The sequence below is a fragment of the Astyanax mexicanus genome, chromosome 21 (genome assembly GCF_023375975.1).
Source record: "Astyanax mexicanus isolate ESR-SI-001 chromosome 21, AstMex3_surface, whole genome shotgun sequence".
Taxonomy (NCBI): Eukaryota; Metazoa; Chordata; class Actinopteri; order Characiformes; family Acestrorhamphidae; genus Astyanax; species Astyanax mexicanus.
Window position 1 is genome coordinate 19,439,106 of NC_064428.1, and position 19,568 is coordinate 19,458,673.

General features: G+C 36.7%; 1 protein-coding gene across 2 annotated transcripts in view; it reads right to left on the reverse strand.

Moving 5' to 3' along the window:
- Positions 1-4,804: 4,804 nt before the first annotated feature.
- Positions 4,805-19,568, reverse strand: part of LOC103043041 (growth hormone receptor) — a 63,961-nt gene continuing 49,197 nt past the window's right edge. Inside the window, exons 3-9 of one of the 2 annotated variants that reach the window (XM_007254841.4) lie at positions 16,978-17,107; positions 15,344-15,513; positions 13,242-13,420; positions 11,785-11,938; positions 8,717-8,807; positions 7,568-7,637; positions 4,805-5,563 (exon numbers count right to left, since the gene is read on the reverse strand). In XM_007254841.4, coding sequence (XP_007254903.3) covers positions 4,874-5,563; positions 7,568-7,637; positions 8,717-8,807; positions 11,785-11,938; positions 13,242-13,420; positions 15,344-15,513; positions 16,978-17,107 — 1,484 coding nt within the window. In that variant the 3' untranslated portion in view covers positions 4,805-4,873. Of the gene's footprint in view, positions 5,567-7,567; positions 7,638-8,716; positions 8,808-11,784; positions 11,939-13,241; positions 13,421-15,343; positions 15,514-16,977; positions 17,108-19,568 lie in introns of both variants that reach the window. The other variant, XM_007254840.4, reaches the window with a different exon arrangement.

Genomic DNA, 19,568 nt, shown 5'->3' on the forward strand with positions numbered 1-19,568 from the left:
TAGTTTGGATGATTTTAATATAAGTCTACAATGCATACACTTTTAAAATGATGAAAAAAAAAATGCTCAATTTAAAGTGTGTCCAAACTACAATGATTATTTGCCTTCATCCCCAGTGTTATAAAATATATAGTTTTTTAAAACTTGTGATTCCAAACATTTGAGCAGTACCAGGTTTGAACGGTGTGCATCTGGTTTGTCATAAAATATTTGTCTGACTGTAACAAATCAAATGCAAACAACTGCGATGGCCCTGCAGGCCACGCCCACATAAACATAAAAACCTTCATTTTATATTTAATATACAATTTAACTCTTCATATGTACATGAACAGTGCATGACCCCACCTTTACTGCCACTGTATGTTGTGCATTTATTGCATATGTTCACCTGACAACCCTCAACCTGACCTGCTGACGACAGACATCCTGTCTCAGTATTCTGTACTGCATCACTGAGTCTTGGACTCTTTGGTCTGTCTGCTTCCGCTGGAGTCCTGCTCCACTGCCAACAATCTGTAGTGCAGCTAATAAACACGACGGAGCTCAGAACTGATTACACAGAGAGGGGTGCTAATGCAAACAGAGGATGATATACAGTATACAGTTTTAAAATAACATTAACATTAGCGTTCTACCACGTGAACTGTGCAAAATGGAGGTTTCTACAGGAAAGGAAGAAGGCTTAGATATTGACGTGTCCATGCTCCACCCACAAAGGCCTTTAAACCAAGTTTTGCAAGGTTAGACCAGCTTAAAATATTGTAATGTGCAAATACTGATACACATTTCAGTCAAGCTAATGAGAAACTGTAGCAATGTTGTTTCTTTATTTTCATAATTTTTACGTTTCTTTTTAAGAACGTTTGTTAAATAAGGCTTAAAGTTTGTAATATAGATTTGTGTGCAATTGTCATACATTCATATTCATATACAGCTCTGAAAAAAAGAGACCACTTAAAAATGATGATTTTACCAAATGTAAAACTTCTGGAATATAATCAAGAGGAAGATCACAAGCTATCAAACCAAGCTGAACTGCTTGAATTTTTGCACCAGGAGTAAAGGCAAAAAGTTATCCAAAAGCAGTGTGTAAGACTGGTGGAGGAGAACATGCATGTGATTAAAAAACAGGGTTATTACACCTTAAAAGTTTTTTTTTTAGCCATTTCTCATTTACTGAAACATAATTGTTCTAAATTAGATATTTTTATTTGGAATTTGGGAGAAATGGTGTCTGTAGTTTATAGAATAAAATAATGTTTATTTTACTTAAACATATACCTATAAATAGGAAAATCAGAGAAACTGATTCAGAAACTGAAGTGGTCTCCAAATTTTTTCAAACCCTTTTCTCAAATACACAAACCCTTTAAACTTTCCACATTTTTTCATGTTACACCCCTAAACTTGGCAAAGCATCAAGTAACTGTGAAGTGAAAAGAAAATGATACACATTTTTCTAATATTTTTTACAAATAAAAATCCACCTTTTGCTGCAACTACAGTTGCAAGTCTCTTGAGGTTTGTCTCTACCAGCTTTGCGCATCTAGAGACTGAGATTTTTGCCCCATTCTTCTTTGCAGAATAACTCTCAAGCTCAGTCAGGTTGGATGGAGAGCGTCTGTGAACAGCAATTTTCATGTCTTGCAATCGGGTCTCATCTGACCAGAGAGAACATACTTTCACATGTTTGCTGTGTTTTATATGGTACTGCTTGTGGCTTGCATTTAAATGTAGCCTTCTTCTTGCCACTCTTAAATAAAGGCCAAATTTATAAAGTACATGATTATTAGTTGTCCTGTTGGAAAATTCTCCCACCTGCAGCTCCTTCAGAGTGAAGAAGGTTTGCAGTTGTGCCATACTCCTTCTTCTTTTTGAGCTGTGGTTATACTGAGAATAAATTACACACAGGCAGACTTTCTTTACTATTTAGGTACTGTTTAGGTATTTTCTGAAGGCAGCTGGTCACACTGGTTTTATTTTGGGGTATCAGAGTATGCAGATTATTAAGATTTCTGTTTATTAAAAGTTTAAAAAACTATGTATCATTACATAATTCCATAACATACACATTTGTGGGTATAACATGAAGAAATGTGGAAAAGTTTAAATGGTATAAATAGTTTTTCAAAGCTCTGTATTGGTATATGCATAATTTACACACTCTTGCTTCTACAAACCACCTCAGGGGGGCACTATACGACTATATGAAATGGAACAAACTGTTACTTATTGCTTGTTGTCTGCTGTACCAAACTCATACTGTACTGTGATATCCAAACTCTAAAAAAAAAAACCTCTATAAAAACTCTATATACTGATAAACCTTTTAACCATTAATTTTGAACATTTTTTACATTGTTTGCTACAATTTTTCACTAGACTGAACATGACTTTTTTTTCAATGCGCGTTCTGTAAAGACGTTTTCCTAAAACTTTGCTATGGATCATGGACGCTTGTGGTAATGATGGCTGTACCTCAGAACTACTTATTGTCCAAAATTAACAGACAAACAATGGAAAATAACGACGTGTGTATGTATGTATGTGTGTTTGCTGGAGGGATAAAGGATCACAGTGATCACAGTAAGTAGAGCTGGGAGGTCCTCTTTTGTATAGACATCTGCAGTGGCTAAGAAAAACAGTTTATAGGAGGAATCACATACTTCAGTTCTGTTTTCTAATATAATTTGTCCTTCTGATTGTCTTCAGATCTGTACGTTTAGATCTCTGTATTCCTTCCTGCTATGATTTTGACTTTCTGGTTTGGTTCAGTTTGGAGTTAGAAATGTAGAAACTGCAACACGGTGACGACGAGAGTCTGCCTCTAGTCCTCAGCTGAAAAACTATAATCAGCTCAACTGAACGTTGAGAGAATTAGAATTAGTGTCCATTGCACCGTCATTTGGCAGAAGAGGACGAAGAAGGGGGAGGAAGGTTGATCTGTAGAGTTTGTACCGTGTAGCGTGTCTGTAGTGTTCAGGCAAGCAATGTCCAAACAGAATCAACCCATTGATAATCCTTGAGTTCAGTATTTCTTCATTGTCGAGCATATTATTCTGGTGTTAGTGTGTGCGTACTATCTGCATATACACTATATGTGAGTGTGTTTGTCTGTGTGCGTGAGAGTGTTCTTGAAAAAAGGGTGACGTTGCATTGACTCAAATGTGCATAACACACTCATCGTCAGATCTTTAAAGAATAACTCAAACTCAGTCAGATTGAACAGCGTCTTCAATCAGCAATTGCCACAGATGCTCATTGGGATTTAGGTTAAGGTTTTGATTGGGCATTTCTAAACCATTCCACTGTAGCTCTGGCTGTATTTTTAGGGTCATTGTCTTGCTGCAAGGTCAACTTCTGCCATAATCTCAAGTCTTTTGCAGTGTTTAACAGGTTTTCCACCAAAATGGCCCTTTATTTAGCTCCATTAAAATATGTATAATATATTTACACCACATTCACAATGCAGAGGTGCAGCTGTCGGGGCTGGTGCCTAAAAGAGCATGCAAGTTTATCTGCAACCAGCAGGAATGTGCAGAGTTGTAGTTAAGAGCTGTGTTCGAACGAAACACCGAACCTGCTAAAAAATCCAACTCAGGAACAGTTGTTCATCCGTCTCTGTAATCATACAGAGGGCTTTCATAGAGCACAGTAAAGCCTGAAATAGCTGTAATCAGCTTTTTCACATTTTCTCAAATCTCGCATGAAGTTGAAAATATCTCTAACTTTTTGCCGCTTGCTTTGCCTCGTTCGCGCCGCTACTGCTCCCAGAGTCCTCTTTGCAACACTGGCGCCACTCTCAATGGAAAACAGTGGGAGGCAAAATGAAAAACGCTTTGCATCGCTGCAGTGTGAACGTACTGTTATCATCTAAATGTGATTGCAACCATAAGGAATCAACCCCAGGAATGAAACATGGTGAGTAGATGTGCCGGACTACAGTGGGTTACCTTCAGTAAAGACTGTTAATTCTGGCATTTGTTTTAAATGAGATGGAGATGACAGTCATATCTGTATGTGGAGGCTCTGTGGTATATCCCAAGATTAACGATTAGCCCAAATTAGCCAAGAGCCCGACATTGAGCCTACCTTTTCTTTTTCAACAGGACAATGCTTGTCCACATACTGCTGCCATCTCAAGAGCTTGCCTTGAAGACACAAATTCTATTTATGGATGATCGCACCTCTACAACTCCATGGGCCCCATCTTACACCTTGCACAAGGCATGTTGCGATGCTCATTGCTATCTTACACCCCATCAACAACAATCTATTTTTACACCTTGTGCCTGTATTGTTTAAACTGCAATGGTGCTTATGATGGTGCAGTGGTGCTTACATCTACGCCGATGGGAGTAGTGTTCTCGAAATGAGGTGTGTTCAGGTAACTTTCTAGTGTATTTCTATCTTGGCAACAGAAAAACTGGTGCTCCAATGAATCATTAGAACCCTGACAACAGTGAGCAGTCAGACACATTCAGTGACACAAGCCGTGCAAGGCGTACTTTTCCTGTCGTTATGATACGAACAAAGACACACTGACAGCTTGATGGCTTGTTCACTTCAGTCTAAATCTTTACCTTTATCTTTCTTACATACAGCAGTGCAGTCTGACACTTCCTTCTGGGTGCAACACTTTTTTGCAACAATTTCTTTGACGATGAGTGAAATTCAATGCAATTCAAGTCAATTCAATGCAGTCAAACTGTGTGAATATGTATGTGCTTGTGTAGTCATGTGCAGCAGGCTATACTTTTAAGACAGAACGAGCGATTGTCCATTGCAAGTGCGTATATATATATATATATAAAGTCCTTTAGTGTGCACACTGTCCTCATGTGTCATGTGTATGACATCAGCACAATGCTTAGCTTCTATCTGTCAGGTGGGGTAATAAAGGCACAGCGAATTCATTCTGCTCCGTCTCTCCTTGGTTACCCCCATTACCCCCTGCCGAAGCCTCCGACTGTTTCTCCAAGTAGACCACCAACTGGCTGCTCTTCTCCGCGTCCTCCTCCATGTCCTCCCTCAGCTGAAAATACGGGGAGCCCTTGATTGGGTTCGAAACGCAGGGCACCAACTGCACGGCCCCACTGGGAGTTACTCCATTGACGCAAGTGTAGAAGTCATGCGGGGTGGGCGGAGTGCCAGCGGTTATGGGGGTGGGGTTCAGGATCATGCTGTAATCCATACCTGGAAACGACACCAGCTCTGGCTGGGTGTTGCCTGATGCTGGCCACGCCCACGGCTGGCTCTCTGGGGGCAGGGCCACTTCTAAAGCCTCTTCGCTAAAGTAGGCGGGGCCTTGGCAGTAGGCGTTGGGGCTGTCAGTGGTGTGAAGTAGTTGTTGGGTAAGTTCAGTTGGGTAAGGGTAGGCGGGGCTCTGGATACAGGAGGTATTCTTGTAATGTTGCTCTTTATTCAGATTGGATGGTGGGCTCGGCTGAGACGGGGAGAGACCGTCGTCCATGCTGACCTGATACCACGTCTCCTCGCAGTACTGTGGAGGCTTGTAGCCGTGTAGAGAGAAGTGACGATTGATCTCCTCCATCTTCCCCTTCTGGAGAGAAAGAGAAGTATAGTGGGAGAGTGAGAGAGACAGAGAGAGAGAGAGGTGAAGGAACAAAAAAAGAAAGAATAAATATTTCAAAATGTTTCAAAATCCAACAACTACAAAATATATATATATTTTTTTCGACAAGCTCATGGATGACTTCCACAGTTTCCAGTAAGAGAAACACAGTCAGCAATTATATATATTTTTGTGTTGTTCTTATACACATAAAGGAAACAATTGTATGTATAACAGAATATGTGTAATTACAATAACTGTGTGAGAGAAAAAAATTCAGGGGTGCCAACATTTTCGACCAAGACTGTCAAAGCTTACACTCGTCAAAAAAAAAAAAAAATCATGTCTGCACTAACTTACGATAAATAAGAACAGCAACATCTCATTGTATGTAAATACATATTCTATGAAGGATATAATTAAGATATAATTATCGCCTTTGCCCTATCATACCTGAAAAAAACAATTTTAAACTTATACTTATTAAAATAGATATACATTTTTTGGATACAACTTTTGGATTATAAAAGAACAATGTATTTTTTCAATAAAAATGAAATTAACAGGATGTACTATTAATAGAAATGCCATCAAAATATAATCTGAAATGAATAAAATACACTAATATCTTGTTTTCAACAGTTCCTAAGTGTTTCTTTAGTGTTAGTTGTGTGTTAAATGTATTTAAAGAGAAGCTGTTTGTGGGCACCGTTGAGCTTCTAACTCAGAAATTACTTTTTTTTTCTACAGGCTCATGGATGACTTTCAGTCAGCATTTCTATCTCTGTATCATATACAGTATGTATCATATACAGTATACAGTCATAGGTGGCACCCCTGAAATTTATCCAGAAAATGAATTATTTCTCCTAGAACATTATTGCAAGTACACATATGCTTTTTTTCTTTGTGTGTAAAAACTTAAAACTTAAAAACATAATTTCATTAAAAACTCCAAAATTGGGCCAGACAAAATGATTGACACCTTTTCAAATTTGTGGGAAATTAACTTTGTTTCAAGCATGTGATACTAGTTTAACCTCACATGTGGCAAGTAACAGTGTGGGAAATGCAACAAATCACACATAAAACCAAATAAAAAGGTGAGAAGTTCTCAAGGAGGGAAGATTCAATCATTGCATTGTATGTGTCTGTGTGCCACAATAAGCCTGGAGAATAGAAAAAATAGAAGAGAACTATCTGAACAATCTCAAGGTTACAATTCCAATTTCCAGACATTTTGCTACTTATAGGTTTATGTTTGAGTAAAATGAACATTGTTGTTTTATTCTATAAACTACAGAGAACATTTCTTCCAAATTCAAAATAAAAATATTGTAATTTAGAGCATTTATTAGCAGAAAATGAGAAATGGCTGAAATAACAAAAATGAAGCAGAGCTTTCAGACCTCAAATAATGCAAAAAAAAAAAAACATCAAACAAAAGTTTATATTATACATTTTAGAAATCAATACTTTTTTAATTACAGTTTTTATGCATATTGGCATGTTCTCCTCCACCAGTCTTACACACTGCTTTTGGATAACTTTATGCCACTCCTGCTGCAAAAATTCAAGCAGTTCAGCTTGATGTGATGGCTTATGATCATCCATCTTCCTCTTAACTGTATTCCAGAGGTTTTCAATTTGGTAAAATAAAAGAAAATCATTTTTAAGTGGTCTCTTATTTTTTTACAGAGCTGCGTATGGCCTGACCCATGTTCACACTCAGAACACAACAATAAATTTAAAGGCTTTTCTCAGGTGTCGATACTCTACCCCTATTTTCAGCTTCTAAGACACATAGTAATTATCTGCCTTTGTCGAACCACATTCTTTCAGTGTGGTGACGTTTTTTTTGTTTGCTTTATGTGGCGCTAATAGCTCTATCTGCTAGGTCTGTGAAGGCAGTGAGGTATATGTAGACAGTTGGTTAATCCTAATAAGGCATCCAGGGAAGGTTTGTGTGGTTTGGCTGCAGGCTAGTACCTTCAGAAGCATGGGATCGATTCCTCTGATGCGTGGTTTGGGTATGGGCGGCAGGAGAAAAGCTTTAATCCTGTGAAGAGGTCAGAATCAAAGCATGTCTTTAGAGAGACTTTCTGTCATACTGATGGATATTCACATCACACACACACACACACACACACACCTGTTATTTTCAGAAAATACATTTTTTAGATGCTGCTGGATGAGCTTCATAAAAAAATAAAGCACCAGTCAAATATTTGGACACATTTCAATATGTTTCCTTTCTTTTCGTCATGTTTTACGTTGTAAATTTAATATTAAAGACTGAATTAAAGCTATACAGCAGGGGTCGGCAATTAAGTTTAACTGCGGGTCAGATATTTTCCAAGCCAATACGTGGTGGGCCACAAAAAAAAAAAATTCTGTTTTGTAAAATGAAATGTAATAGGATGGAGTGCTACAGACTAGTAGCTCTGCAACCCAGATGGTTGTTGAACCCAATTGCAGAACAGTTTATCTCAAAGCAGGTAAACTCAAAAAAACAAAAACACAGAGCTCGTAACGTGGGATTGAACCAGTGTCATCAGGGTCGTGGGCCAATACACTACCGCTGCCCTGCCTAGTGATTTGGGACACAGTCGGGAAAAAACTCTTTATAAGGAGATAGGGAGCCCAAGAATGGGTGGAAAAAAGAGGACAGGTGGAAACTAAAATCACACCGAGGGCAACAGAGAAACAGGGGAGGATGGTAAACAAAAGCTCACTAGAGAAGCATTTTTTATTTTTATTTTTTTTTTCATTATGGATCATTATAGTTCAAACAACCTCACGGGCCAGATGTTTCATGCTTGTGGGCCACATCTGGCCCGCTGGCCACCTATTGTCGACCCCTGGTGCACACTATTTTCAAAATAGCAATTCTCCAGAAATGTGTGTACTTGTATTTGAGAGCTTGTACTTGAATTCATTGTTCTTTTTTATTATAGAAAAATGAAAGCGGCATAAGCAGCAGTGCTGGCATTTATCTTTCTTTGATATTTGACCTATAATATGTTCTAGGTAAAATGTTGAGTAGATTCTTTTGTGTGTGTGTGTGTGTCTGTTTGTGTCTGTGTGTGTGTGTGAGAGAGAGAGAGAGAGAGAGAGAGAGAGAGAGGTGGCCCTGACCTCTTTCCTTGTGGAATGACCCCAAAGCCAATGATGAGCAAAGTCGTGATTCCAATGCCGCTTACTAGCACAAGAGCGTACAGCATGCGATCTGAAGAAAATAAAGACAGAGAAAAAGAGAGAAAACACAGAGAAAGCAGAGTTATCCTTAATAAGGTATACTATATTTAATCTTGCAGTTTATTTTTGTGACACTGCTTGTGTCATCTAGAGATCACATGACAACTTTACACTCAACTGATTGGAAACAAGATGGCGGGAGTCCCAGTCGAAAGTTTTAACAGCCATTCCAGACAGAAACAATGGGCAGGTAAAAATTCTTATCCAATTTTATGTTTGAAACTAGTTTATGTATTTACTGTAGAAAGATAACTTTTTGTTTTTGGACTAATTGGGTCCTTCTGATCCCAAATGGCAAGGATAATTTTTAAAAGTTAACTACTGTCCCCATATGAAGACATTGTTTATTGCAAAAATGACTTTCTGTACAAATACAAAGTTTATGTTTTATACTTATTAGGTCTTACTAATCCCAAATCTAGAGCTAGGAGAAATGAATAATGCACACCAAGCAAACATCTGTGTTTCCTCCTCTGGGTGCCCTTAATATAGAAAGACTACATTTGTCATGCAACCCCAGGAACACAATAACCCACAGTTAAGCTGCTGCCAGAGAAACTATTAAATAATTATACGGAGTGGATGAAATACCAGTTACAAATGAAACATGGACATGTATCACAGACACACATAAAAGTTGGCCATGGAATGGATAAAGCAGGCTTATATAAAGCTATTTGAACGACCTTGGGTACAAATATGTGCACTGTGCTGAAAATAAACCACTAGGAATATTCTCAGAGACATGGGATCTTTACAATGATTTAAACATATAAATTCCTTTAATTTGTTAAAATTGTCATGACAAAAATCAATGATTTTTTGCTGTGTTGTTGCAAAACTACAAAACTAAACTACTAAACTTATGGGATTGAATAAATTTGTCTTTTGAATAATTATCAGTGAAATGTCAACACTACACTTTGAAAAACTGCCTGTGTTGTTTTGTAGCAAAATGCTGATTGAAGATTTGGTTATTTTGCTGGCATGTTTCCAGAGTGCTGATTATTTTGTGGATTGTGTTTGTGTGGCCCCGTATTAACGGCCCCTGAGGAAGTGAGTAAACTTTATAAAATAGATGCTGTGTCCAAAACTGTGCCCTATTTACTGTTCCCTATATGTGTAAATCCAGATCACTTTATACAGTGATGATTGAATTTTTGTGAACCCTTTAGAATTGTATATATTTCTGCATACATATTACCTAAAAAAATCTCATGAAGTAAAAGTAGATAAAGAGAACCCAACAAGACACTAATATTTTACTTGTTTTTTTATTGAGAAAAATGATCCAATATTACATATTTATGATATATATATATATATATATATATATATATATATATATATATATATATATATATATATATATATATATGTATAGGTGAAATTAGAGTCAGGATAATGCAGAAATATAGGAAATAATAAATGCTTCACAAACGTTCAAGCACCACTGAAGAACCACTGTATAGATTATATATAATTGTAATGATCATGACTGGCAGCATGGCAAAAGTCATGGGACACTATACTAGTTAACACTTGGGATGTCAGTAACCTCTCCAGACCCACTATGTAGTTTTGTTCATATAACCCAGTGATAGTGGGTCAGTGTAATCTGCTGTGTGTGTGATTGGTTATATAAGCCAGTGCTAGATTGTAGAGATGACCCAAATTGGGATGTTTTTAACCCAGCAATTTTTTTGAGTGTGTGTGATTTGAGCATTGTCCACTCCGCTGTGTGATCCAGGTTATGTAAATCTCACAGTAGATTAAGTTCAACAGTGCACAAAGTAATATTACAAAATAATTAATCATGGCTGCATAACTGACGCTTCCATTGTTCCTAGGTATGATTTTAATGGGGGCTTGACCTCCTCATTTAGCTTTGAACTGTGGGATATTAATTATGCCCTGGTTTCACAGCATATTTAGGAAATGTACCGTATTTAGCTAATAGGATTTGTGCATGATTTAATGATTATGTATGTATGCTCATGTGTATGAATATAATTGGATGGGTTTTATTTGAATCTTTTTTTTGTGAGTGTACATGCGTACATTGAAACAAAACTAAATCTTAGCAAGTAAAACAATCTAATAAAAATCTAATTTAAAAAATCTAATTTCAAGGCAATAAGTCATATTTTTTTCTCTGATAAGAATTTTGGTCTTTGGTCTAAGTTAAAAGGAAAACACTAAGTTAGGTAAACAAAACTAATTAAAAAACAAAAAAAAAAAACCTAGCGGTTAGCGGCTACCTGACAGTGCTACACTGAGGAACCCTGAGTGTTGCGGTAAGCCAGGGCGGTTTTGGAGAAAATTAAAGGATTCTAATTGCAACTTATAGTGCGAAAAATATGATAAGCTAAAATACCTTATTTTATGCAATTTAAACTCAAAATAAGATGGTAATTTTGGAGAATATTTATTTGTCCATTCATCAAGAACTTTTTGACACAGTGTAAGGGACATTTTGTGGGTTTAAATTATGTAGTACATTAACAATTGACAGAAATAAAGACAATATGGACGACGAAAAGTACTAAGACAGAAGTTCCAAGTGTATTAAAAAAAGTTTATTTTGCTTTTTGGAGTAACTGTCCATCTAGTCTGTCCAGCTACTAGATATTTTGAGCATTGTGGTGAAGATTTGATTGCATCTAGTGACAAAAAGGTCAGGATTTTGAATAATAACCAACTCAGCTCATCCCTAAATCATCCAAACTCATCTTCAGAGAGTCCTATTCTATTGGCAATACTTCTGCTTTTCTTGCACATCTGTCAGCAATGGGTGCAAATTAACTTAGCCTAGCTGAATGTGTTCGTTAGAAGAGATGTCCACAACCCTTTGATAATAAATTAAATTATTTATATGGGCTTTATGTGTGTGTCTCTGTGTGTGTGAGTGTCTCTGTGTGTGTGTGTGTCTGTGTGTGTGTGTGTACCTGGTAAGTGTCTGGCTGGAATATTGATGGTAAGAGGTGAACTCCATTTGCTCCATAGGTGGTTATTGTTTGAGCGGCAGCGCACCTGCACCTCGTAACTCCCCACCGGCAAGTCCAGCAGCTCCAGATGAGGCTCACGTAGACGCTCTTTGACCTGCAGTGGGAGGCACACACACACACACACACACACACACACACATTTGCAAACACATGTCAGAATGAATCTATCTATGATTTCAGTGGCATTTTAAACCTATTTCAACAGTGTACCATTCTGGTGAAGTGTACTGATTAGGGAATGATTCCCCTGGATCAAACGCAGCAGTTCTGCTGGAGTTTTTAAACACTATATCCACTTATCCACTTATATCCATTTTTTTCCCTACATTGTAAATTTATTGGTCTTCCTTTCCTGGGGCAGTCCTGATGAGGGAAAGTAGATCATAGCATTAAAATTCTGTAAAACAACTTGCTGCTTTTACATTGAGGGGTACTTTTACACATTTAAATGTAAAAAAAATAAAAAAAAAAAGTTTCTAAACAGTACTGGGCTTGTACCGTAAAAAGTTATAGCAATTTTGACACAAACATCCGGTGTGATAAAGAATATAATGCTATTTAGCCAGAAAATAAATCCTACCGTTTCTAAAAAAACTGCAGCGTCATCACTCTTCGGTTAAGATTCGTGATTAATTGTGGAACATAATAATAATCTTTCCTTCAAATTTTCTTCTGTGATTCATTTAGTGCAATTGTTTTTAAACACTATATCCACTTAATGTAAAATCTATTAGATACTCTTACCTACCCAAACATTTTTTGGTTAGTAAAACATTTTCTGAATGTTACACTGAACCTTCTTAAAATGTTCATTCTGTCAGTTTTTTTATGTTCTGAGAGCATTTTATTTAATGTTTTAAGCATTCTGGTAACGTCAGTGCAACTTCACTCACACCAATGTTTTAATGTGTAGTTTTGGAATATTGCTAAATGTTTCTTATACTGTTCTCTGTTAGCTGTGTTGCTGCTTCACTAGGTAGATGTAAAGTCAGAGACAGAGGCTCAGAATCTGTTGCAGCACAGTTTGTGTTTGTCAACCATTAGTACATGATGCTACCCACATGAATTTGCCCACAGTGACACTGAGGTGTTTAAAAACTCCAGCAGCACTGCTTCATTTGATCCACTCAACAGTGCTACACACATTGACATTGGTTTAATAATTCTTTCCCCAACATTAATAGTTGACATTTTATTGCACTGTTGAAATAAGTGTAATTGTGCATTAGGATTTGACAAAAACATTAAATCGTTTGTTTAATAAGCTACAGAGGCTGTATAATAAAACTATGTAGTAATAACCATTTCAGATGAACATACAACTAAATGGGTGTAGGCTGCCTTCTAACAAAGTTCCTTTACCAGAGACTTGAAAATGAACAAAAGTGACTTCATACCGTCCACTTATTGGGCTTTGAAAGTGGTCTGAACCGCAGCTCGTAGATGAGTGTAATCCACCCTATGTGAACATGCTGGGCGATGGGGTACTGCCAGGACACTACCGCGGTGCGACCCGACTCATCCTCACTGATGTTCATCAAAGTGTAGGTGAGGTTAAAGGGTGGATCGATCTCCACTGTGGATAGAAAAAAACATGAGCATACGATCAAAAGCATGAAGCTGACAAAACTGACAAAACTGTAGCCATAACAGCCTCCTGCAACATTACACTGGCATCTACACAAGATGAGGTTCAATGGTTTAGCCTGTATTAAAATCTAACCTAAAGAAGGCAATCTTCATTAGCGCTTTCAAACTGATTATTATTATTTTTTTTTTACTGTACCTGACTCACTTTTTTATAGAATGTGTAAAAGTATCATGTCTCAAGGAGGAAGCAGAGTAAAGACTTCTAACACCACTAACCAGATCCCTCTCAAGAGTATGTCAGTTAGCTCAGTAGAGTGAGTAGCAGCCGAACTAGCAAACACCACTAACAATTTCAGAGGCTCCCTTAGCTTGTGCTTGGGTTTGACTGTGTTTTAAATGTTTTGATTTCAGAAACTAAAGCACATTTCATCTCTACACCCCTTTTTTTTACTTTGTGAAAAAAAAGTGTAAGTACTGTGGGCTGGTTTGAGAATGGCATATTTTTGTTGTAAAAATATTCTAAAACAACTTGTTGCTTTTACATTTAGGGGTGCTGTTACACATTGAAATAAAAAAAACGTTAGCTATGCGATAGTGCTGGGCATTTTTGCACGATTAATTTAGTTAATTCGAATTGCAGTTTTAATGCGATTTTCAAAATGGAGTAATCGCGATTTTACATGCAGATTGTCTTTTTTATTAAAAGTATCCTAAAACGCTACTCATTTCTGAAGTGTTTATTCGTCTTACATTGACTACTGGCACCTGCATGCATGCATATTTTTTTAACCATTATGCTGAGAACTGAGCTCATATCAAAAAATGTTCCAGAACTTTCTACACAAACACCTGGTGGGAAAAAGCATACATTTAGCTATTTAACCAGAAATAAATTCTACCGTTTCTAAAAACTGCAGCGTCATCGCTCTCCGGTGAGGACCGTGAATAATTGTGGAAAGCAATAATAATCTCTACTTTAAAGTTTCTTCCATGACTCATTTATTTGTGTTATTTCTCAATTTTCAGTCACAAACCCGCGTTCTGAAGTATAATCCAGTGTCCATCAGTGTGTGAGTTTCTCCTTGGTTGTGTAGATACGAGGATAGCGTGTGATACGAACCCATGAGTTTAAAAACAATGTTTTGAATCAATTTTTTTTAAATACAACTAAACCTAGTTATGAACCATTTTTTGTCATCTGTAGTTTGATTGTTATAGGGGGAAAATAATTGATTATAATCGAAAACCTAATTTTTTGTGGAAAAATTTAAGCACTACTGTGCCTATGTTATAAAGGTCGACACTGTGATAATGACTACTTTGCCGACATAACAAGCTTTCAGCACTGCATGCAAAATCAGAAAAAACAACAACAGGAGCTATACAGAAAGTACCAGAGCAGCATAGAAAAAGATATTCACATTAGAGCTGGGTGATTAAACGATTTTATCGATTCATTCGAATTTACAGTTAAGGACGATGTGTTTTTATGAAAATCTATTTTCTTTTCTATTTTCTTGCTCTCCTGTGGGCTGCCGTACTTCAGAGTGAGCTTAGCCCCGCCCCTCTCTCCCGCACGCACCCCCGCCCCTCTCTCCCTCCCTCCCGCGCGCACAGGGTGGGTTTATTTATTTATTTTTTAAGTTTGAGGGTGCATTGTGTCAGTACCTTAACTATGTTGAAGAAAGCGTTCTAAAAGTTATTAGATGTTCTCACAGTTTACAAATGTTATTTTTTTGGCTTGTTTCTGGTTGCACGATTTAAATCGAAAATCGGATTTTTTTTTTTTAAATGGAAGATTTATTTTTTGGGCCATATCGCCCAGCTCTAGTTCACATATAGAGACCGGAACGCATAGATAATAATGACCCTGCATGGGTGTGTCTGTGGTTTGTGTGTGTCGGCTTACCAATATCAGCCACGTCCAAACAGTGTTCCTCAGAGCTGAACACCCCGCTGAGGCTGTGTGCCGTCACTTTCATGCAGTACACCTGCCAGACCAGGGTGTGCGCTGTGTCAAAGTAACAGCTGTTCGGTCCACCGCTCACGTAATCTGGACACTCTTTTGGAGGCTCCTTGCTGGAATACAAGACAATATTTTTTGCAATATAGTGCAGGTGTGTCAGTCACAAACAAATACTAACAACATGTTTTTACATCCCTTAGAACACAGACTGCTGTTCTTAAAGCTGATGTCCGTAAGTTTTGGGATTTGAGGACCTCTCCGCTGAGAATGGGTAATTGCACCGAGCATGCGGAAGAATTATTTTAAACGTATTTGTAAAATACAAAAATAGTGTGTTTTATATTTTTTACTAAAAGAGGATGTTCATATTACCACTCAATCAAACTAATGACTGTATATTGTGTGTATACTGTACATACAGTGGGGAATGAATACAGCAATGAAATTAATTAATTTCCATTGTATTGCATGAAATTAGTATTTGATACAAAAATGATTTTTTGATAGAAAGGTCAGATGTTTTCTGTAGTTCCTGACCAAGTTTGCACACATTGCAGCACTCCTATATACAGATCTTCTGCAGATCTTTCAGGTTTAGGCTTGTCACTGGACAACATTTTTATTGGGTTCAGGTCTGGAGACTGTCTAAAACCTTGACATGCATCTTACAGAGCCACTCCTTAGTTTCCCTGGCTGTGTGTTTAGAGTCATTGTCATGCTGGAAGGCCAAACCATGACCCATCTTCTCTGGATTATGCAGATGATCAAGGTTAGAACTTCAAATGGGTTTTGTCCCTGGTGTCAATAGACAGCTCTTTGGTCTTGGCCATGGTGGAGCGGTTGCAGTTTGATTGACTGAGTGTGTGGACGAGTTCAAACAGATGCAATTAATACAGGTAATGAGTGCAGAATAGGATTCTTAAAGAAAAAATAACAGGTCTGTAAGAGCCAGAATTCTTGCTGGCTGCTAGGTGATCAAATACTTATTTCATGCAATAAAAGGCTAATTAATTATTTAAAAATCATACAATGTGATTTTCTGAATTCTTTTTAAAGTTTTGTCTCTCAGGGTTGAAGTGTATCTATAAAAAAAATTACAGACCTCTCTATTCTTTGTAGGTTTTCCTTCAATCCTTGCAAAACATGAACTACATCAAATACTTATTTCCCTTCTCTGTAGTGAAGGGACAGAATACAGAATGTTGCTTTATAATGTGAAACACTCTACGTTTGCTACAGAATCAGATCAGTTATTTTTCCCAATGGCATTTTATCCAGCTTTCTGTAACACTGATACTGGGCTTTGTATTGCTGCCTAGTTCTGCCTTGGCTGTGTCTAGGGTACGAAGAGATTAGCTGGATAGATATCATTATAAAAATCTAATGACTGGAAGGAAAGATTAAATAAAAATATAAATATAAAAGCCTTTGACTGAGGTATAATTGGCTCCGTTACAAGGTAAGTGTACTTATGTATATACTCATTTCTCAATCAAGTCAAAAGCACTTTGTCCTGCTAGAATAATCATATGAACTTGATCAGGGACCCTTGATTTAAATGTCACGCTACGTCTTACCCAATGGTGTACATGAGGCTATAGGTGACGTTGTCATCACCCTGGGAACCGTTGTCAAGGGGATGCCACCAGCAAGTAAAGGTCTCCATGCTTGGAGAGCGGCAGTAATGGATGTAGGGCCTAGTGGCATCTGCAAAAGTGATGAAGAAAGACAGTCTTTAGAAGTGTAGACAGGCTAAGCAGGTCATTTAATAGATTTCACAGACTCTGATAAATACAACACAATATATTTCTGATGTATTCTTGATCAAAATCAACCCAAAAATCAATCTTTTCTTCAGTACTTTGATTGTCACCAGTTTTCTCAGTCTGTTGCTTGTGGCATGTGGGGTAATGCTTGCAGCAATGTTAATCTGTTCTGGAGACTATGAATTCTTAGAAGGAATGAAAGAGCGATTCAGAAAGAAAGTCTTAGCCTCATTGTGTAGCCATGAGCAAAACAAACACCACTGTATTAATACACAAGAGAACAAAATCCAAGATGAAAGCTCAAGGTTCTTCTAGATAGATAATCTGGAAACTTTTTGCATATTAACACTTCGCCGCATACTGTTGGGTTCAGAAGGTAGATTACTTTTCATTCGTGTTGAAGTTTAGGTTTTCTTCCCTCTCTCTCTTTCTCTCCCTCCTTCTCTTGCTTGCACGTGCACCCCCCCCCCCCACACACCCACAAACACAACTGATGGCACATTTCCTCTTTCCAAGTTGCTGAAGGTGGAGCTACACTAGCGTTTATATTCTCCATTAAAGCTCTCAATTGAGCTTAGTAATTCAGTACATCAAAATATTCTAATATTCTAATATATAAAGCATTAATGGGTCATTCTCTATTTGGAGTGTGAAACCATGTCACAAAGGTTGGAGGGTTAGAAAAAAAGCCTAAAACATTAGGGACAATTTCAAGAGTCCCTATATACATTTTTAAGATTAAAACCACATTTTTCTTATGATTTAATTAATTTTCCTTTTTTAAAACATATTTCAAAGGCTCTTTACATATGTAAAATAGCTCGTCACATAACCAATTTTCAACACTTTAACAAACATTGCACTGGTGTTATCAGGACTCATTATATTTTTATCATAGATATTGTTAGCTCTGTTAAACTGTTTCCTGGGTCACAGGTCATCAAAGAATAAGCATCTCAAGGCATGAGAAGGTGAGACCATACTTGCTCATTTTATTGTATTAATTTGATGATAATTCTCTTTATCAGGTAGCACATAACTTCTTTGTGTCACCGGGGTTATGTGCTATAATTGTTAAAAATTAGATTTTTTTATCAAATATATTGCTATATGTCTTTTCTTTTATTGATTTTAAGTAGAGATTTTAAGTCTCTTGACTTCCAATGAGGCAGGAATTTCACAAAATCCTCCATTTGAACAAAAATGTCACTGGTGTCACACTCACTGGTGTGTGTAAACATACTTTGGTAACATGTTAAGTTAAATGGAATTTCTTTATCACATTCAGCCACATCGTAATTTTAATTAAAATAAAAACAAAATAAATTCTTCAAGATGGGATAACACCAGTGACAAATTGACCAAAACTTTGCATTTTATGTTAAAATATATTCAAATCTATTTTGAATTAAGCTCTCCATTTTGCATATTTGGTAAGTGGAGTTGTTAATAGACAATTTAAGGTTTGTTTCTGGGACAAATTAAATTGATTTTTTTTAAAAATGTATCCACTTGAATTCCCACTCCAAATAAAAAATGCCCCTATTACTAGAACTAGATATTATAATAAAATAAAAGAGTATCTAGTGTGCCAGACCTATTATTGCTTACATATAAGTCTCAAATGTTATTACCTTAGACCCATTTTATCATGTTCTACATTATTCTTTCTTTATCTCAGGTTAGAAGTAAGAAGAAATAGAATAGAAAGGTTGGAACAGTAATGAAACAGAAAGTTAAATAAATCTTTTGTAGCAAACAGTATAAACCCAAAGCATTTCATGTTTTAAAACTTTTTTAGAATGTGGTGCACACCTCTAAATAAGTAAAAAATACTAACACTAGTCTCAATTCTCATGGCATTACCCTAAAATAATATAGAAGCAAAACAGACTGAACTATAATTCTTTAATCACTTGTATTCTAAACTGATTTTTAAGTGATAGTGAAGGTGTTATCTGAGGCAGGATCTGAAGTGTGTTCTTCAGCTCGTTATTGCTCCTAAAGGGCTACTAGAAGAAATGAAGAAATGAACTGAGAAACTTCAGTCAGTCTCACAGGATCATAAAGATATTTAAGTGATCTTTGTGTGATGGTTCCTGAAGGAAGTTGCCTAATTGTGAAGATTTTATTGAGAGATTAGGAGAATGGGTGATTTAATAACTGCCAGTAAATATATATTGGATGATTTTATTATTTTTGACCATCTTTTTCCAGAAAGTTTTTGTAAGAACAACCCACCAGTATAACACCAATACTTTAATAGCATATGCAAAAATGTAAGATAAAACAGAAGTCTTAAATCACTTAGTTGTGTCATTTGTTAGTTTTTATTTTGTTTATAAGAATTAATATAAGAATAGTTATATCAGTATTGAGTGCTGAGCTACAACTCATTCCAA